The sequence below is a fragment of the Stegodyphus dumicola genome, chromosome X1 (genome assembly GCF_044657685.1).
Source record: "Stegodyphus dumicola isolate Sdum_Otavi_A_Nest chromosome X1, ASM4465768v1".
Lineage (NCBI taxonomy): Eukaryota > Metazoa > Arthropoda > Arachnida > Araneae > Eresidae > Stegodyphus > Stegodyphus dumicola.
This window is the reverse complement of record NC_140780.1, coordinates 226,574,378-226,596,381: the sequence shown is the minus strand read 5'-3', so window position 1 is coordinate 226,596,381 and position 22,004 is coordinate 226,574,378. Positions and strand designations below refer to the sequence as shown.

Sequence of the window (22,004 nt, the reverse complement as noted above, 5' to 3'; positions counted from 1 at the left end):
ATTATCGCTAAGAAATTAATTTTCTCGCTTCAAATTCCTCTGCAGTATTCATTCCATTTTAAATCTTAATAGTTTTTAATTATTTTACTCACAGTTAAGTTTACAAAATTAGATGTAATTTATTTATTTACTCCTTTAGATTAGAACAATCTATCAAATTTATTGTAATATCGATTTAGATAACATTTTATAGATAAAGGCATAAAAATATTTAATGAAGAAATAAAACAGTAATCGATTTATATATTTAATGCATAAGGTTTCCACATAAACTCAAGAAAAGTGATCGAAATTTGTTTAATATTAGGAATTTTAATAATAATTTAATAGAGTATTAAAGAAATCTTTGATGAACATTTTTAACGCAAATGCTTAGAATTTTAAAATGCAGGCACTTAAAATTCCCGTGATATATTTATTCATTCTATACAAATTCATAAAGAATAAACCTAATTCATATCATGACCACATATAGTGTAAATAAGATAGCACATACAACAAACATATAAAAACCATGTTTTAAATATTTCCAACTATTTTTTTTATTGTTCACCACTTTTCCATAGCTTTTTCATTCGCATCTTTGCAACAATTATACTACATAGCCTTTTAGATATGATATATTAGCACTGACTGCACATGCATTTAAATTTTTAAACACATATTTGTAGCCTTTTATCTGCATGGAACTTTTTATTCAACTTAGTTAAGAAGTTCAGAAAGAGACTTAGTAATGATTACACATCTGAATATCATTGCAAATACCGATCTGAGGTCTTGCTTTCTGATAGGTTATAACTTCTATTTCGTCCGTCTCTTTGCAATATAGAAAGACCGACTTGCGTACTAAAGTATGATCCTCGGAAAGATGCATGTCAACAATTTTGCATAGTCAAAAGAATTTATATTAATAATTTCATGTCTTTGCTTAAAAAATGTTTCGGCAACCTAATTTCTGTCCGCCTTATTCCTAAGTGTCCAAATACGGCTCCTTGGCCTACAAGCAGTAATTGGGCAGGTGCGACTGCCCCCCCCCAGATCACCTCAACACCTACCGGTAGGCGGTATCGCCCAATTTCAAAAACTATGTACTAACAAAAGAAGTTAAAACAGTAGGTAAAGAAACGCCACTGTTGATCTCCTCAAAGCCCTCAAGTGGGTAATATGGCCTATGTTGGAGAATTATGTACTAGAAATAGAAATTAAAATTGAAATTAATCGTTTCAATGATAATTCTACAGTTTTATTTATCAATATACTACACAAAATTCGATTATCACCAGTTTTCAATCGAAAGCGTACCTCACTAGAAAAGAACTTATAAAACATTGGGAAACAGAAAAAGAAAAGAAAGAAACCTTAGTCTTAAAACTGAAAGAGCAGTAAAAGTCGGAAAACACAAAAATTTGTGAACTAAGTACTGACAAGCAAGTTCTAATACTTCCCTACGAAATTTAAAAAGCAAACACGAGATACAGATATAATGCATTTCCTATAAGACATATCGTATCCTCGCTAGCATGAATTACAGCTTGACAAAGCATCCGCTCCGCGAAATGCTGGAATATTGCTGGAGAAATTCAAGCTACTCATACAGTAAAATCGTAATGGCAATGCAAATGCGATACAACGAAATAGACATATGAACATAAAAACAGGAAAATATGCTAAAAAATTAAATATGCTAAAAACTTAATATATATGCAAATAAAATAATAAGGACATACCTCATTCATTATTTCCTAAAAGTTAAATGCTCAATACAAACTGAAATGAAATGATTTATGCATTTCAAACCATTTCACTACTTCTGGTGATATAAAGACTTGACTTCAAATACTTAATTTTCTTTTATAGACAAAACTAAGTTAATTCTTATTAATAAATTACTCTAGTTCTATACTTCAGAACAAAATATATGGAAACAGCAGTGGCAATACGCTAGCATCTAGAATTGAAGACTAACATCTCCCGAAAGGCTTTCTTTGGAGTTTTGCAGGTCTGACTCGGCTTCGCTGTTAAAAATTCTAACGGGAACACTTTACACAGCAGCAAGAAAAACAAAGCGCTATCAGATTCACGAGAGCGGTAAACTTATATGAGCGATGAAAGCAATATACCGCTCCTCCAATAAGCCGAAGAAGTTCAAAAACAATTCCACACTTCCTGCAAGGGGGGGGGGATATTGCAAACTTACGTCTACCAGAAGTATCATATTGTATTCTCTAATGATATACTACACTGCGCATTGTTCGCTGAAGAGATCATTTTTCTCAGAAGCTGTTCCCAAGCCGAAAAAAAAAAAAAAAGGAAAATATTCGAATACATACAGAATTTTCATATGCGACAGAAAAGAAAAATTTTGCCACACATTGGAAAGTTAAGAAATCAATAAAAAAAATGCTGGTTTCTTAATAAGTATGTATATAATTTGCTTCGTAATACAAGCTTTAACTTCGACGTGTATTCCGACGTAATCATTTTGAAATGTACACATAGACGCATTCGGAATTTACACGCGAATAAAAATGACTCGGAACATTTGTGCAGAAGACAAAGCAGCACGAATGATAATAAATCGAAGTTCTAGGGTGCACACTTTTAGGTACAATGACAAGGTTTGTATATTGAAAATTGCTCATTATTTATCAAAAATAATTTAAAAGTTCTAGATTATTTTGATTAGATTAAATTATTGGACTTAACGCTAATGTAAATAAGGGAATGAAATTTTTTTAAAAATTTAAAAAATTTTAAAAATATTGAGCTAACAAATGCTTTAAATGCAACTAAGTTTGTTGCAATAACTAAATAGTATTTGAAATTCCGAATTATAAAACACGAATATGTTAAAAATAAATAAATCTTGCAATAGAATATCATTGACGATCTTTCGACCATTTCCTTTTAGATTTTTTCTTCTGCTTAAATTATCCAAGAAATGGTTTGTTTTGGTTTATTTGATTATGGCAAAGCTCACGAGGTGGTGTTGGTGTATTTAATTATGGCAAAGCACACTAGGGCTATCTGCCTTAGGGGAGGGATGCCTTCGTGGAGGACTTTCTAAGGGAAACTGGCTCGTATACACGTTACACATGGGGAAAACACCCATGCAGCCAGCCCGTTCGCGGGATTCGAACCTCGGACCGAACTACCAGTGTTCAGCGACTTTACCGCTCGGCCGCTGGTGGGCTCAAAGCTCACGAGGGCTATCTGCCTAAGAGGAAGGACGCTTTCGGGGAAGGTTTTTCTAAGGGAAACTGGCTCGTATTCATGTTACATATGAGAAAATAAACGAAAACGCCCATGCAGTCAGCCCGTTCGCCTGCAGTCGAACCCAGGTTGAACTACCAGAGTACACCGACTTTACCGCTCGCCCGCTGGTGGTTCTGTCCAAGAAATAAACTTTGAACTCCAAGAATGGAAAAGGAAATTTAAAACTACCAGTTTTTATTTAATGACTTAATTTCCAGGCTTTTCTTCTAAAAAAGTTTATAATCACTTTCATATTTTTTGTTATATTTTTTTTCAGTTCCCTTACAAGAAATGACGGAGCACAACCGCGTGGTGCGCATCTTGAAAAAGCGAGATGAACAAAGGAACGTTTTTTGAAATGCTTACAGTTTTATCTTAAGCCGAAGCCAGTATTCTACAGCCTAATTTGAAATATTTAGGAATTTTTTTTAATGCTGCCTGTAAAACTGCACATTTAAAAACAATGTATTGAATAAAAATGTCTAAAACTCACACACAGCTGAAATGAAAGCCGGCATAGAGATGCTTATAAATGTATGAAAATGAAATTAAAGAGATAAAATTTATATAGATATTAGGTATTCAGTTTGAAAACCCACCCTATCTCAAATCTAATTTTGACCTCTGAATACTTTTATCGACACATATATCAGGGTGTAAGAGTGTAACGAAGTTGCGGTAAAGTCGCTGAACACCGGTAGTTTCCGTCCGAGGTTCGAATCCCGCGAACGGGCTGGCTGCATGGGTGTTTTCGTGGTTTTCCCCATGTGTAACGTATATACGAGCCAGTTTCCCTTAGAAAGTCCTCCACGAAGGCATCCCTCCCCTTAGGCAGATAGCCCTAGTGTGTTTTACCATAATTAAATACACCAAAGTGTAACGAAGTTTTAAATCAAAAGGGTCTTTTCTAGGCAGAATGACTCTGACTGGATGATCAACGGCGCGAATTTTATTTCAGGGAATACTTAACGCATTTCAAACGACAACACTTTTTTTCCCTTCACGAATGAGACTTGATTTCCTAACATATCCGTATTTTTTTTAAAAAACACTGCGACCCAAAAATATCGGAATGCCTTGAAAACATTGCTTGAGCTGAATAAAACTTCGCATGTGTAATCTACATGAAAGCTGGTTATTTCATTAAAAGCGAAGTATGCTTATGGTTCTAATTTTAGTATATGTACTGCCGAAGCAAGTATAAGCACGCTATGGTATCTGCCTAGGCTGAAAGGATATTTCTGTGAATATTTATTTCTAATGGGAAATGGTTTGTATTTTTGTTACACATGGCAAAAACGTCCATCCAGCTCATTCGCCAGAATGTGAAACTGGACTCCATTGTTCGAACTCCATTGTTTAACGGTCTTGTCGAGTCCAACACTGGTAGACCTGTTTTTCACATGAAAATATAGAGTATGAAATGTGTAGCCTTGTTCGATACAGTAATTAGCAGAAGCTGACTTCTAGCTCAAAACAAAGGTTGTGAATTTGATTTTCACGTAAGATTTGGCTGCAAGCGTGCGTCCTAATTTAGTAATCATGTTTCCTCTTAGTTTGCGCCTGTAACGTCGTTCTACCCTTTACTACGTTTTGGAGCATGAGAGGGCTAATATATAATTGCGTCCGTGCAAATGCTCAGTTACCGAGAAAAATAAAATGTACATAGCTTTTTATCGTTTATTGACAAGACGTAAAGTTGTTCCTTGCGGCGACACATGCCGATGTACGAGGGGGCATTGACACGTACAAATATCATGCCCTCCTATGCAACCTATTCTGCAACTATTGCTGTAGATGACTAATATCCCGTGGGCAGTGAGCCTCTCAAAATGATATATCCCAAACATGTTTTACAGAAGACGGACACACGTATCTCATTAGAAAAAGGAGGGTATCAACACGATAAGGTCACCTCTGGGAGACGCCAGTCGTGCATAGTCTCGCTAGGAATAACCGCTGGGACATGACATGAAAGGCAATACAGTGGGTTGCAGGATCGATGGAAGTATTATTTTACTGTCAGATTATCATTATACCATTACCAGAAAGGTCGGGCTGTCGTACGAGATGGTTCCCTTACCACTACACTGGGAAATACAGCGGTGAGCCATTCAACAGCAAACTGCAAATGGGAACTCTAGACCGATTCCTCCACAACGTTATACTGCGAAGTGCCAACGCTCTTTTTCTTAAAATCTCTCACACTGAGGCAGCCAATTATTATAACTACTTTTTTTGCATTTGTCTGCAAAGTAATTTCTCATTCCGATCGGACAGTCGCATTTGGATGTTCCGATATTTTTTAAAGCCACACTAGCGTTTATTCTGAAATTGTAGGCTTCTACTGTACTTAGAAGCTTGTTTGTGTGAAGTCCTGCAGATCCTACTAGACTGACAGCGAGCGACAGTTAGTCTGAAACAAATCGTAAAGGTCATGAAGTTAAAATAACCTTTTTTTTTTTTTATTTAACACTTAAATTAATAGAAAAAAAAACTTAATGAATAGACAGACGAAATTTCGCTACCTGCGGATACTTAAAGCAACATAATATAAATTTAAATTTCATTATATGCAACGTAGTCTGAGGTTACACATAAAACAGACTACTTAATCTGACTGAAATATTTATAGGAGCGTATTTAAAACGTCGGGTAGCAAGACGCCAAAGCCAGAATACATCTTGAACAGAGCTGGCAATAATAAGTAACAGCAAGACGCTACTGCTAGAAGCTCTAATCTAAACATTCAGACCTTCAACTTAAATACACATAACAACTAATTTGCATTCTTGTGGGGACTAAGGAAAGGAAAAGTTATAGTAAAGCCATAAATCATAATAATTGGTTAATATACATAAAATAACTTACAAAGTAAAACTGAACTACCTGAATTGCATTCTTGTCTGTTTTGAAAATCCAGAGCAAAACATAAAATTATGCAATCGTATATTTTGCATAACTGACAATACATTATGTAACACAGAAGATGCATAATAGTATACATTACGGTTATATTACTGATTCTAATACAGAATCTAATACAGAACACGCTACCATTCCAAAACGTTGCTTTAACATTAAGTTTACAGACACTTTTGTATACTTATATTTACGGACACCTGTCGAATTGTTCGCTGTAGGAAACCAAGTATTTTCTTAACAAAATGATACATTTAACTTAAAATCACAATCTTAATCCTAGGACTATCGGTAACTGTCCATTTGACGAATTCGTAGTTGTTTTTATCGGTGTAAATAAAGTTACGGTACTTTTAATGTTAACAAGACTTACCAGAACTTTCCATCACCAGAGTAGTCTTAGCTAATACTAACTATTCTCTCTAAAAATTGAGCATCTCTTCTTTAATTACTCGTGATGAGTAAGGACAGATATTTCGTCAGTATAAATAATCCAATACTTTCTTCTTGATCGTCGCTATTTGCACTAACTGAGATGTTTTAGAAACTTTTTCTAAAAGGTTTCGAGACATTGACTTGCAACTCAACGACTTCAGATCGTTCCTTAGCCTTGAGCCTAAAGCTTTATGTTTACCCTTTAGGCACCGTACGGCTAACAGATAATCATACGTGACATATCCTCTGCTTTGGCGTTGATACTGGGTTCGAAGTTCGAAAGAAACTTCCGTTTAATTATGATTTTTTATTTAACATCTACGTTCTAACTACATTTACGTTTGTCACCAGAAAAATTATTTCAATAAAACAAAAACCAGTTTAATCACGATTAACTATGAAACTAGCTTACCCGCTATTCTGACCCGTTATTATGGTTATCCGTAGAGCTAGAAGGATCCGTAGAGATACATCTTACAGAACTCTGAAATTAAAGGGCTGAAGGGGAAATAAGTTTTGGGTATGCATTCGTCTCATTACATCGATAATTGACTGCATAAATTAAGATAACTATAAAAATAACGGTTTTTGTAATTTTGCTCATGAAGTCCGAAATTCGTCACAATGGCGGGTCTCGTAAATCTAGTGTTGAAGTACATAGTTAAATCTCCTCTTTTATACAATTTATTAAACAGCTAATAATTCGCCGATTTTTGCAATAAAATATTTATCTCAAAATCTCAGCACCGTACTCTTTTTCCTACACAGCAAATCCGTATGTTTTTCGATTTCTATTACTTTCCTTGATTTACTCAAAATTTTTTTAAAAAAAATATTACATTCATCAATTAATATTAGCTATCCTGTTTCGACTTCCTTTTCCTTCCAACGAAAATTTATAAAATGTGCCTTACATTCCTAATTCAATTTGCATCGGAGAGGAAGCAAATCAGAAAGTTAATTAAAATTTCTGGATGTCAGTGACATTCGTGAGAAGTTACCGATTTTAATCTGAAAGAAATCGAGAGTGTGCACTCAGGGTTTTACGAAAATAATTAAGTAAATAAATTCAACATTTGGATAGGCTTCTTAAACATTGAGTTTAATTAATCATTTTCCAGTGTGTTATCGGTCACATAGGTTATCTTTACGCATTAAAAATACAAACTTCTCGTTCTTACTTGCAGAGGAAAATGTAAGGATTATTTGCAAACATCCTGCATCGTATAGAATGGAGTTCTAAAAATATTTATTTTCTAAAAATAAAAGTATTCAATGTATGTTAGAGTCTACTCTTCTTTCAATAATTAGAGGAATCGAAATGGAATCTCATAAGTATTTTATCGTTCATTAAAAAGCATACTGAAATTCAAATACAATCTGAATTTCGATACCATATTTATTTAATTACTTTTTTTATAATTTATCGAATTTCAAAAGATATTTAAACAAAATCTAAAAATCCAGACTATGTTTATTAGAAATATTTTCAGTCGTACCCCCGAGATTCCAGTTCTTGCGTCTAATAAGAAATAACTAACCTAACCACTGTTTAATCCAGAAAAAGAGAGAAAGATTAACATTTATTTAGAGAACAAAGGGAAAATTTTTTGCTTAATTATGCAACACACGTGTGAGTTATTCGCCTAAGGGTAGGAAAGAAACTAGTTTTCACTCACGTTTACACATGCGCAAAAACACGAAAGCGCTTACGCAGCCAGCTGGTTTACTGGAACTGGAGATGGATCAAACTTCCAGTGTACAGAGGTCTTAGCCATGCGGCCTGTAATGGGTAAAGAACAGAGAACAAATTACGAATTAAAAATATCGACTAATGATAATAAAGGTCAAAATAGCATCTTCTACATCACCACCATCATTTATGATAGTAAGTATATCATGAAATTTTCCATTTTATTTTTTTAAGTAAAGAATTATAAACCGATTAAACCATTTAGATATCTCATTGTACTCAGTTACAGTAAACTTAAATATTTTTAATTAAATAAGTCATTCCACAATAAAAAAAAATGCTCGCGTACTTACGAACTACTTAATCAACTATTATGGGGAAATCAGTGACTTATCCTAAGCTATTATCTATTTGGACTTTTCGATTTCCTGAAATGGTGGTTGATTCGTCACTTGCAGAACAGCAGCTTTTATCATAAGATCAGTACGCTGCAGCTTGTATCTTATTAGCTACGTATATAGTAGTCACTTTTCATACAAATTCCCGTTTCTAACGATGCTTAATACTGTCTGTTTAACGTTACTACTTATACACAACGACAACTATTATTGTATCTTCAGCTTCGGATGTTTTCAAAAGTAGAACACTAATAAAATAGAATAGTTTTATCCAACACATCCTAAAAGAAAATAAATAAACGTATTTTTATATTGATCGTTTAATTTTATTGTTTATAGACACCGATAACAATTATTCTATCCTCAACTCCTAAAGTTTTTAAAAGTAGAATACGATAAAAACAAAACAGTTTTATCCTATATTTCCTAAAAGAAAAGAGTAAAGACATTTTCAATAGTCCTAAAATCTTCTCATTCCCAAGCTTTGTTCTTTCAATTCTGAATGCGCCAAATTTAGTTTCATGAGCTGTGAAGATAATTTAAAGTAATTGAATAATATTCAGTTAATTTTTAAAGTAACTGAAGTTTATTTTCAGTTACGAAATTTTAAGTAACTGAAATTACTTCGCGGAGAAAATTCTTTCATTAGGCAATAAGAATAGAAGATAACCCGCATCTGTTAATAACAATCAACAGTATAAGACATACATACACAAATTTCGATACTAAATTTTCTTATTTTAAAAGAATTTACCAAATTTGATTTGTGAGCTTCTATAGGTTTCATCAAAACTATGAGTAACTATATAATGTATCAATAAATGTTTGCTTTAGATTATATTAAGTAATCATTCATAATTTTTATGAAATTAAATGCACTGACAAAATACACCATACGACATATACACCGTACGAAATTAAATATACACGTCCACAGAAGTGTTTACCTAGCCTTTATTACCTTAAACGGTGGTCGTAGACATATACTTCCAATTACAAAAATGTTTCAAGTGATGCAGATATTCATATTTTGGAATTTTCAATTAAAAAATCGGTCAATTTGTGTCGTATGGGATTTAAAACTTCTTGCTTTTTAGTTTTCATAAGGAGTATAACTTTTTCCTAGAAGGAGGACCTCAACGATTTATAAAAAATTCAGTTCATAATTTTTAGAAAATTGATTTTTTTCATTATAAATGCCAAACTATGCATATTTGCGACAATTAAAACATTTTTGTAGCTGGAAGCTTATGTCTAAGACCAATGACTGCAAAAATAAAAGTCTGGTAAAGACTTTCTGTGGACGCGGTGCAAATAGTCAGAATCGCAAAAAGTGGGATTATGCAGAAATGTAAATAAATCATCGCTTTGGAAATTACGAATCTACTAATTTCTGTCAGTAACACAGACAGTCAAAGAAGACGCAGTAATTCAGTTGTTAAGTTTTCGATAATGAAATTCTCTAATGTAAAAAGCATAAAATAAAATACACTTAGATTATAAATAATGTTGCTCAAAGAGATGGCATTATAAAATTTTAAAGCAGTTGATAACATGGAATTATTTCATATTATATTTCGCAAACAACTTTTTAAATAGTTGTTTCCGATAGTAAATTCCGTTAGTAAATTCTACAGTGATTTTCTAACGTTTACAGTTCATTAGTTAAACACATCATTTACAAAGCATAGTATAGAATACATATTTTCCCCCAAATTGTATAAAACGCTAAAATTTAGTTACTAACATTTACAAGTTTCGGTTCACTCTTAACTGAATTAGATGATCCGCATATATTTTTAGTCCAAAGGAGCTTTGTCCCTGAAGGACTATTGTTTTCGTTTTTCGATTTTGAGTTGAATCACTATAAATGTCCGTTTCACTTTTCAAACTGTTGCCACCAAATGTTAAGCCCTGCATTATATTTGAAGAAATTAAATAATGAAAAATCTGCATTTTCAATCTGCAATTCTGCAAAAATCTGCAATTCTGCAAAAATCTGCAATTCAATCTGCATGTATATTTCTCGCATTGTGATAAAACATCGGTACATAGAGCCATCGAATTTTGAATGACGTAATCCTTCTACGAATATGAGCATGTGGAAAACCAAATTTGAAACTTGGAATTTGTTTTATTATCGATTTCATATTTTGTAAAGCTTTAACGAACTTTTGATTAACAAACTCAACGATTTCAAACCGAGCAATGGCACCACCCTACGGGGAAGGGGGGACCTTTTCATCTCCAGCGCGCGGAACTGTGTATCGGAAATTTTACAGATATGCTCATTTTAAAATTATTCTGCGACATTGCTATTGAACTGAATTTTATGGTTTAAGTGCAAAAAACATGATATTTAATAAATAAAGGTAACACACAAAACGTTAAAAACGCACCTTTGGACGTAGTTTAAAATCTGAAACCTTTCAGATTTATTTTAATTATTTTTTGTTATTATTGTTAATGACATTCGACCACTAATATTAAATTAACATTTGCATCCAGCTAGAGGTAAAGAAAACGTCTAGAAGTAAGGGAATGGCATAATGGACAGTTTTAATAAAAAGCATGTCGCTCCCGTGAGACTTCGACATTTTGGAAACACGTCACTGTGTAAGATAAAATAATTATTTATTAGTAAAGCAAAAACTCTATTTTTTATAATTAACTCAAGATCAGAGTGCCTTTATTATGATCCAAAGTTTAATACAAAACCAATATACGTTATGGTAGCCAACGATTTCATGCTGCTATATTATTACCGAATAACTTTCGCATGGGCTTTTAGAATAATGAGATGGGGACCTTATCTCAATCAAATTAGATCGTGTATAATAGTGTTTGATTCCGTTCATCTAAGTTATAAGTCTCCAATTATCAATATCTCGAAAGATTAACAAAGGTGGATAAAGCATTTTGAGCTTCTTTGTAACGACCTTCAGTATGAGTAACTATCAGTAACTAAATTCAGTACGAATTACTCTTGAGCATAAATATGCTCAAGAGTAATATAACGTAATATATTACGTAATATATTACGTTATATATTATATTACGTTATTACGCTCAAGAGTAATATAGCATAAATATAACGATTTAACATAACCTTAGCCATATTTTAGAACGGGATAAAACTTCCAGTGTACAATTTAACTTTTTAATAATATTTCTATTTTTAAATAACGTTCGGTACTATTTTCAGAAAATTTGTATGGACCTTCTGGAATCAGAAGTAATCTATGAAAAATTAACTAACGAATTTTATTAAGAAAGAAATATAGCAATTTTAACACTCCTTTTAAATATATGTATTCACGTTTTACAGATAATAAAGAGGTCAGTGCCTTTTATAGAAAATATATCGCAGCAGTTTCTAAACAAAGACTGTTTAGTCTCTTAATACAACATAAAATATTTATTATTATAAACAAGTGAATAGTTCTTACTGGAGAATAGGGCCTTTTTCCTATTTCTTTTCCTTAAATTTATTACACAAAAAAAATTGTTTCGTATCTTCACATACAAAAATGTTATATCAAATCTGCTTTACATTTAAGAAATAATATATTGAGAAACAGGAAAATATATTAAAATAGACAAAGCATCATCCTGAAAAAAACTGAACTTTTCTTCTGAATCGTATTTTACGAGAATTATTTTTACACATTTACATTTGTTGCTAACACATGAAAACATAATACAGGGAAGTGATTTGAATAAAACTTGATATATTTCTATAAAAAGTAAGCTTTCAGTCTTTAGTACTCAGTTATGCAAACTATGTTAAAATATGTCTTTATCTACATTTTTAGCAAAAAAAAATTTAATTAGTATTTCAAACGAGTTTTCATTTAACCATGGTTTTCTGGGAATTAGATTAATTGTTAACTTAAAATAAGACATTCCATTAAATTTAAACTATATTCGCTATAGTACATTCGCTACATCATTCCAGACACTAAAATTTCAGTATACGTAAAATCGAAATGTTATTATCGTTAATTTGTACATGAATACAATTATTCCTTTTTTTTCGACAGTTTTTGTTTTTCAGCTTGAACTTCTGTTTTTAGTATTTTCTGCGCCCGATAAAGATAATCTATATCGCTTACGAACAGACTTTACAATAGTCAAACCCAGAAATTACAACACAGACCAAATCATAAAAGTTTAAAATACGCAACACCGATAGATGTGTTAATCATACATCATTAAAATCTGAAAACATAATAGTCATATTATCTCCATTTATTCAGTATGTAATATGAACGTTATGTGCAGAAATACAAGCACTTGCGCGCCTTGGAAGCCGCCCAGACGGGATAGCGGTTAGTGACTCTGACTGCCGTACCAAACGACCCGGGTTCGAATCTCGGAGAAGGCATGGATGTTTGTAAATGTAGTGTCTTTGCGGCTTGGGGGCACTATAAATATACGGCGAGTGGAAAGTCTTCTCGTGTGGCCAGGTGGTAGGGGAGAGGAGTGGGAGACCCTCGGACTACTTCCCGGGTGCGTTCCCTCAAACGTGGGCTGGAAGCAGAAATCCAACCTCCTAGAAGCTCTGACAACCATGAAATATGGACTCGACACCTAACAACACGTTCCATGAATCCCAAATGTGCTCCATGAGATACAAGTTCGAAGATGGGGCGGGTCACAACGGACCGTGAAGGCCACGCGAGCAGTTTACAAAAAAAAAAAAAAAATGTGACCAAGCGTTGTCGTTTTGAAAATTGGTTACTGGGACATTTGTAGGTATGGCTTATACCACTGACTCCATGACTAAAGCAATATAACGTTGAACTTTCAATGTACACGAGACCAAACGGAGTCGTGTCAGTATACCAAGAATAATCTAGAAGCAGGATCGGTATGGACCTTTCCTATGAAGCCTGTTGATGGCCATGGGTTCTCCAGATCGGTCTCTAGTCATCACTTTTCCCAAGACGAGAACAAGACTCGTCGTTTTTGTATGCATGTCTCAGCTACACATAATATCCTCCAATCTGCGTAACATTACGGCATTTCCTTCTCGATTATCACACAGTTTTAGCAGTTTATATGGAAGTACAATAAAGCAAACAAATGTTTACTTTAAAATTCGTAAAATATGATAAAATAGGTTGAAAAAGCTCATTACTGTAAATTTTGTTGAGCAATCCATTTAAATATGAGAGATACTTGAATGCAAATTAAATGTTTTCAGTTTCTGATAAAATTTCAAAAACGAGTAAATACATAATTTAAGACTCTTTTTTTCGGGGGGCGCCCAGACGGTATAGTGGGTGGAAGAGCCTACTGCGATACCGAAGGGCCTGCGTTCAAATCCCGAAGAAAGTATGGATCTCTGTAAATGTATAATGTCTTTGCGGCATGGGGGCAATCTAAATACATGGCGAGCCGAAAGTCCTCTCAAGAGGCTAGTGTTAGGGTAAGAGCGCTGGGAAACCCTCGGACCCCTCCCTCTCCGCTTACTTTTCATCAAAATTGGGGCGGAATTGAGCGAAGTCGTACGGTCAGCTGTATGGTGCTCAAGGCTGTCGCAACGGCAGGCGCAATCTTTCACTCTTTGCCACAATAAATTCAGTGGGCTTGTTCTAATGTTACTGTCGGACAAGTGAGATAAATCACAACACAACACACAACAGACTTTTTTTTCCATAATTCGCTTCACAACTAATGAAAAATATATGTTACTGTCAGACAAGTGAGATAAGTCCCAACGCAACCACACAAAAGACTTTTTTTTTCCATAATTCGCTTCACAACTAATGAAAAAATATATTTATTCACAAAAGGTCTTTAGCGTAAAAGTACTCACCGATACTATTAATCTTTTCGTATGTATTAATGACCTATAAAAACAATCGGATCCTTTAAGTATAAACGTACTAAACACAAAATTTAAAAAAGGATTTGCTTTACCAGCGGACAAGCTCCCTTGAACACTGACTGTTCGCTCCTGGTTAGATATAATAAACTGAATAGGATCAACTTGGGGTTTTCATAATTCTTTGTGTCAATCTGAATTTCATCGTTTTACCGTAACTAGCCTTCAAATAACCCAACTTTGTATCCTACTCTGTGCAAGCAACTGCGTTTACAAACGCAGTTAAATTATTAAATCTTCTCATACTCGTGTAAATGAAGTACTAACATGAAATTATTAACTCAACACAATGTAAAATCATATAATATAAGAAGATATACGTCATATAATATATGAGTTGAAAATTTACCACTACCGACAATATTACCAGTTTTAGCTATAGTTAACAATTTCCGAAGGCGAAGTGTAATCAAAATGATCCTGAATATAAAGTAAAAGTACAGGTTCGATTCTACTTAATTTAATGCGATTTTAATCATGTCTCAAGCCATAGTGCGTTGATTATATACAGGAATAAAAATTTCAGTAAGCAAGTCAAGCATAATTTAAACTTTTACACCTTATGTCTAAATATAAACATCTATTTTTTTTTTTTAATTTGCCCACTTTCAAAAAATTCTCTGATATAAAATCAATAAACTGACAGCTCCTATTAAATTAACAGACGCCACCCGAAGGAATAGTAAATCGATCGATTTCTAGCTTGTTCCCAGGAATATATAGCTTCTAGCAAATGATTACCCAGAAGTTTTGGACAATGTGTTAAGGAAGTTCTTATCCCTAATGTATTTCTATTCTTGGCACTTCCACGAGACTTTTCTCAGTCGTTTGAGAAAGCATGAGTTCTTCACTTTTGTTTATGATAATTTACCGTGACTAGAACTTGATTTAATGGCAGCTTTTAGACTTCGTTGGAACTAACTAACTTTAAAAGTTGACCACAGTCAGCTGAAATTTATATGATATGAACTATCAAATTCATTTTCGCCTTAAATTTAATTGAAATGTCAGTCAAACATAGGTGTCACTTTAATTTACGCTTTTATAAAAAATTAAAAAGACTGCATGGTTTAATACTGGGAAAACCATGAAAACTTAATTTTTCCCGATTTCTATTTCCGATACGAAAAAGCTGACTACTAAGTACCTTCATGTGACTTGCTTGAAGCAAGCTTGTGTTTTTCTCAAACTAAAAAATCCTAAAATAATAAGGCCTACCAGCGGAAGAGCGGTAAAATCGCTGAACACAGGTGGATTCGAACTCAGGTCGTACCTAAGCGAACGGACTGGCTGAATGGCCGTTTTCGTGGATTTCCCCATGTGTAAGGTGTATACGAGCCAATTTCCTTAGAAAGTCCTCAAGGAAGGGCATCCCTGCCCTTAGGCACATATAGCCCTAGTGCGCTTTGCCATAATAAACTAAATCAAAAAAATCAAGACCCAAACTAATTAACGTAAACTGAGAAAATGATGAAAAAAGGACAGCACATGCATATAATATATGGTGTTAGAAACATCATTTATGTGCAAACTCATACAATTTCTGGAAAATTAATTTTTTTTTTTGTAAATAAGAAAGACTGATGTACGGTAGCTCACAACTGTGGAGCCGATTCACTGTGCTGGTAGAGTTGACATGGAAACATTAGCTACTAACAGCTCTACAACAGCTACTAACAGCTTTTGAACTGATTATTTTGAAACTTTTGCCTACAAATACACTACTGCATAAAATACTGAACTAAAATACAAATGCTACCGACTGATAGTTTACAATTAGCAGAAAGCTAAAGAACTGTCTTTGACAACTTATTAAACCTTCCTTCCTACAATATTTTAGAAATCATCCTATTCAGTTACGATTAAAAAAAATTCGATTACAAAATCTGGATTTCAACATAATTCAAAATCCGACCAGCATATACGGAATATATAGAAAGTAATTCTTTAAGAGTTTTCTTTCGCGTCATTCCGTCATTCCACATTTAGCTAGCTGTAAGGCGCTTAGAGGTATGATAGATATATGTTTAGATTGGAATGGTTGAGTAATATATCTGTTACCGTGAAAGACCGAAATTGGAGAATGTCGACTTTCACCGGAGAATATCAACATTCACCAAATACGTCGGTGAAAGATAGAATTTTTCACTACATTCTTGTTTATTCGGATCCTCACCGGTGTATGTCGACAATCACAGATATGCTCTGGTGAAAGTCGAAAAGAGAGGTCATAAAGTGCCATAATAGTTTAAGTTGTTGCAATAAATAAGATTTGAATCACATAATTTAGTAAGTTTTTGATTACTGTTATTTTATTTTCTCATTTAGAACGTACTGTATAATTAAGTAAGTTTTTAACTTCTATTATTTTCCTTTCTCATTTTGAATGTATAGCGTGTTTTAAGTTCTTATGTTCTGAAGTTCTTATTTTAAGTCTCAAGTGCGTTTTTTCGCGACCGAATTACAGAGAAGAAAATATAATATTGTTATATGTTCAACATTCACCATTAGTACATGGTGAATGTCGACATTGACCGGTGTAAGTCAGAAATAAGAGTATTTGGAAAATATTTCGGACATACACCAAGAGACTATGTGAATGTTGACATTCACCGGTGAAAGTCGACATTCTCCAGATTTCGGTGTTTCACCGTAACATATCTACTCTTCTCTTAATGTGCAATGGTCTTATATATGCAATAATGTGGAATGGTGTGTCATTTCTTTACAAATTCCAAATTGTAAACTGCAAACATTATCTTTGCAGAAATTTTAAGTCTTCGGCTATTCATAAATTCTTATTTTTAAATATTTTTGATTGATTAAGCAAAGCGGGAGAAGGCTATCAGCCTAAGGAAAAAAATACTTTCTTCGACGACGTTGTAAAGAAGCATTCACCGAGGGCCTTCTTTATGCTTTAATTCAATTCAGTCAACGAACCATCATATTCATGGTACGCATACAGAAAATCAAGAAAACTCCCTGTCAGCTCTTTCGTCAGAATCTGAATTTAACTGCTAGTATTCAATTTTCTTATCCAATTGGCAACTGCTAGGTCCTTTATGCTTCGGATTCAAAACAATTTGCAAGTTTACACCATTATATGATTAATTGTTGAATATTTTCAATCGATGAATAAAACTTTCCCTAAATCCGACACTTTTGTGTGTCACAAGGTTTTAAAACAGCAAATGTCTTGAATCGCCAGCTGACAAGCGAACACTTTCCTCATGTAAAACATGTGCAGCTTGCGTCTTCTAATTATACCAATTAGTTCGTAAAAAATCTAGATATCTGATACGAATTTTATTAGCTTAAAATATATTTCAGTTCCTTTCTGAAGTAAAGTGTACTTTTTTAAATACAAGTTACAACAGAAAATATTAAAAAAACAATACTAATCATACTCGAGTCTACAAGCAAAGTTTTACAACAGAAAAATATTTTAATTGATTACAAAATATGTACAAAAGATGCCCTTAATTTTGTGAAAGCATTAAATTTTACTGAGTAAGATACGCTGGGGGGAAAACTTTAATTTTTCTATTGCAGGTTTTCTTGCCACATTTCGCATTTTTTATTATGTACCAATCTCCCACTTAGATATGAGGCACAACCAAGTGCATCTCTAAACTGAAAATGTCTCCATAGCGTTCCAAAGTGATTTTTCTCCCTTTACGATTAAAAAAAAATCTTGGGAAAGAATATTCAAAAACAAAAAAGTCTACAAATTTCAAATTCAAAAACTCAAGTTTCAAAACAACCATCATTTCTCGAGGAAATGGAAATTGATGTACATGTTACACGCGCTTCGGCGCAGCTGATACAATTTTTTTAAGCCCATTCTTCATCCAAAGAAAAAGAGGAGGGGGAGAGCGGAACTAAAATGAAAGCAATCCAAGCTGCTGCTGTGTAGCAGGAAGATGCGACAAGTTTATTCTCTGGCGGCGCCCGCGCACTGTTTGCACTGGAATGTGAATGAAGCTCCTAGTCAACGTAATACGGAGTCGCGACCCCAGAAAAGGAGGAAGAGGACTACTTTTTGCACCGCTGGATTCCAAGATTTATTTTTAAGAATGAAGAAAGCTAGGCCGAGTTTCAATTACAAAGCAAAAATAAGACAGGGTAGGAGAAAGAATATTTTTCCTACACAGCACATACACGCCAGAAAAAAAGTAAAATAAAAAATAAACACATAAATAAAGAGAGAAAGAAAGACACTACGACACGTACACAAACAGAGAAATGAAATCTGTGATGGTAACAATGGGTTGTTTTTTATCAGCTTCCTGATTTCAATGTTAGAGCATTTTCCCAAAGAAAGGCAACAAATCCAAGTTCGACTTCAGTACACAAGCACCTGTTTCTTAACACCAATATTCCGTAAGGAAAGTAAGAATCAGGAAAGAGCGTTAGAATTAAACAGTTATCTTTCACGGGACCAATCGAAGGTAACGTTATGATTACAGTTATAGTTCTATTTTGTTTCGTTTGCGATATTTGGATATTGAGTGTGGAAAAACAAAATGAGGAATACAGAAACACTTTTTAATTAGAATTTACAGGAAATCTTCGCAATGGATCCAGAAGTTTTTTTTATCTTTAACTAAAGCCAATGTACTCTTCCTTATTAATTATGTGCAAGAGGTGGGTTAAATTTAAATGACGTAATTTAATATATTCATTACATAATATATTTATCAACTATTTAATTTATCTTTACAAGTTTCGTTATAATTTTTCAAAATGAAAAATAATTGTTCTTTACAGGTATTAAAAAATATAATATTTCTAAATACTATGTGTTATCGAATCGAGATGACGCATATGCCTTCTCTTCTAAAACGTGAGGATAGAAAACACATTAAAATCTCATTTTACGTTTAACAGACAAAATCCCGTAGAATAAAAATGTCCATTAGCTTCTGGCCAGTTTTCTCGTTTTTAAATGTCCCAATGACTATATTAATTTCATTATGTACTCAGAGTGTTAATTTTATATGTTTCAGAATACCTCCTCCCATCGACGGCCGAACAGTATTTCGTCGAGAATGATCGAACCCATACATCGTTTAGCCGTGGAATGCTATATAACTGTAGACAAAAACAGTAATTTCAATAGATGTTGATTTAATAAGTTTACGGCACTAACAGACAAAACTTTTTCGTATTGTTATATTTATTTACTAGCCCAAAAAATCTAATGCAACTATATGCGCAAAAAATTTTAATACAGAATTGCGATAATTAGAAGAATCTCCTAATAATGAAAAACGATATAAAATCAATACGTATAACTGCGGCACATCCTATTATATAATTAACGCAATACTCTTAGGATATCGTTAATTGCGCAAATATCATTTGGCATAGTTGCGTAATGAGGAGTTTCAAAGAAGTTTTTTTTAAACATAAAATCAATTTCTTACCCGCAAACTGTTAAGAAGTTTTATGAAATGGGGCGAAAGAACCATATTTTGCGAGATAATGAAACAGAAATATTTATTCTCATTGAAAGAAAATAAATAGAAGATGTAAATAATTTTCAGTAAAGTTTGCATGTTACTAAATTCTAAATCGTGCCATGACTGAATCACTGTATTTGGAAGTGGCTTAATATTGAGAAATTAAAAAAATAATTTGCTACGATATTATAAGTAAATAAATCCAAACAAAAATGAATTTCACTTCATTTCGCGTGGGTTCCAAGCAAACTCCTCTAGAATGAATAATACTGCGCGCGAACATTTAAAAAAAAAAGCAGTTGAAAAGCCAATGAAAACAGATCTATCTTTTAAAAAGCTAAAAAACTCTAAGGTATACATATAGATATTTAAAATAATCAGTTCTTTCACTAAAAACCTATTAACTTTTTTTTCATTATTTCCTAAGAAAGCGTTCATATATCACTCACTGATTTGATGAAAGATAAAATCTTATTTTTTTGGCAATTATTCAGTCAAAATTTTAGTTAAGTTACATTTGTTTCATGCCTTTTAAAAGCTTTATTCTTTCTTCCGCAAATAGTCATTTCTCAAAAAATTTGCATAAAACTGCATAATTATTTTAAGCAGCATCCTTTTATAAATCTTGAAAGAATTCTTTAGTGCTTTAACAATTTTTACAAAATAAAAGATATTTTATTCCTTTACCCTCTTTATATATCATGAAACAAAAAGCACAAGCGCCAAATTATTGCTCGAAATAAACGATTGTAAAACATTTCATGTTGTCTTTTTTTTTCCCCCTCTCTCTCTAGGAAATAACTTCCTTCCCAATATCGGCTTCATAGAACCATTTAGAAGGAGTTTATCCGGCGTAATAAAAATATTTTCATGCTTTAAGAAAGAAAGACTATTCCAAAATTACCAAAATTTTACTTCACCGAGTTCACGGAAATATTGGTTGGAAAAGCAAGAAGCACTGCCTCCGAATTAACAATCGATTTTGGGATCTGCAGACTTTAAGGACACCTTATGAGAATTCTGATGCAACTAGTTTTACGACTTAGCAAATCAATGGACTTTTGTCAAGATTTATCACATAGGATTTACTTTGAATGGAACAAACTACTTCACAAAGATCGAAAGCAGATGAGCAAACACCGACAGTCCCACTCATTCCTATAGCTCAGAACTCAGCATATTCAGCAAAAGAAATTGCAAATTTTTTTTTAACGCGGATCGACTATTTTTTCGTTTATACCAGCTAAAAAACTCTCCCATCTCCACTATAAAAAAGGAAATATAGATATCGGTAAAAGTCGCTCCTTAAGAAGAAGGTTTATACAGACTTCCAAGCACTTCTCACATTGTGCTTATAGCATATATTTCTTTTCCTATTTCCATAGTGTTATAAGTTAAACATAACCATGTCAGAAAAATATTGTAATAAATACGTTTAACTACTATCCGGTAACAAAATGTTTCTATGAAATCTTTCGTAAATTTGAATTGCGTAAACAGAGAAAGCAATTACCATTAATTTATAAAGGAAATATGTTACAACTCTCGCACGCCTCTTCTAAAAATAACCTACTCCTCAAATTATACAACTGCATAAAATCTACAATAGTGTTTTGCAGAAATAATTCATGTACAGTGTTAAGTTTTACTTTCCAGATTCAGGAAGGCAATAAGCACACTAGCAGGCCCAGAAATAGCAGTATTGATGAGGGGATATTACGCACAGCCATCAAAGAATGAAATGGAAGAAAGGAAGCGATTTTACGATATAGTAGGAAGGGAAAATGATCACCTTCATTTGAAGCTGTCGGTAGATCTTTAACATCTATATTCCCCATCAACCTGCTGCAAAGGCCGAGATTTGTGGTCTGTTATGGCCTATGAGGCAGACATGAACAAAGAACATGACTGCTTTCCAAGACTTTTTTTCATAACATGCATTT

General features: G+C 33.3%; 1 protein-coding gene across 6 annotated transcripts in view; it reads right to left on the bottom strand.

Moving 5' to 3' along the window:
- Positions 1-22,004, bottom strand: part of LOC118189173 (uncharacterized) — a 298,250-nt gene that overhangs the window by 237,679 nt on the left and 38,567 nt on the right. Inside the window, exon 2 of one of the 6 annotated variants that reach the window (XM_085808704.1) lies at positions 8,292-8,395. The exons of 4 other annotated variants lie outside the window; for them this stretch is intronic. Coding sequence is in view for 1 of the 2 variants with exons in the window: in XM_085808703.1 (XP_085664829.1) it covers positions 1,728-1,736 (9 nt within the window). In the remaining variant the exon portion in view is untranslated. Of the gene's footprint in view, positions 1-1,727; positions 1,752-8,291; positions 8,396-22,004 lie in introns of those variants that run through there. One more of the 6 variants, XM_085808703.1, reaches the window with a different exon arrangement.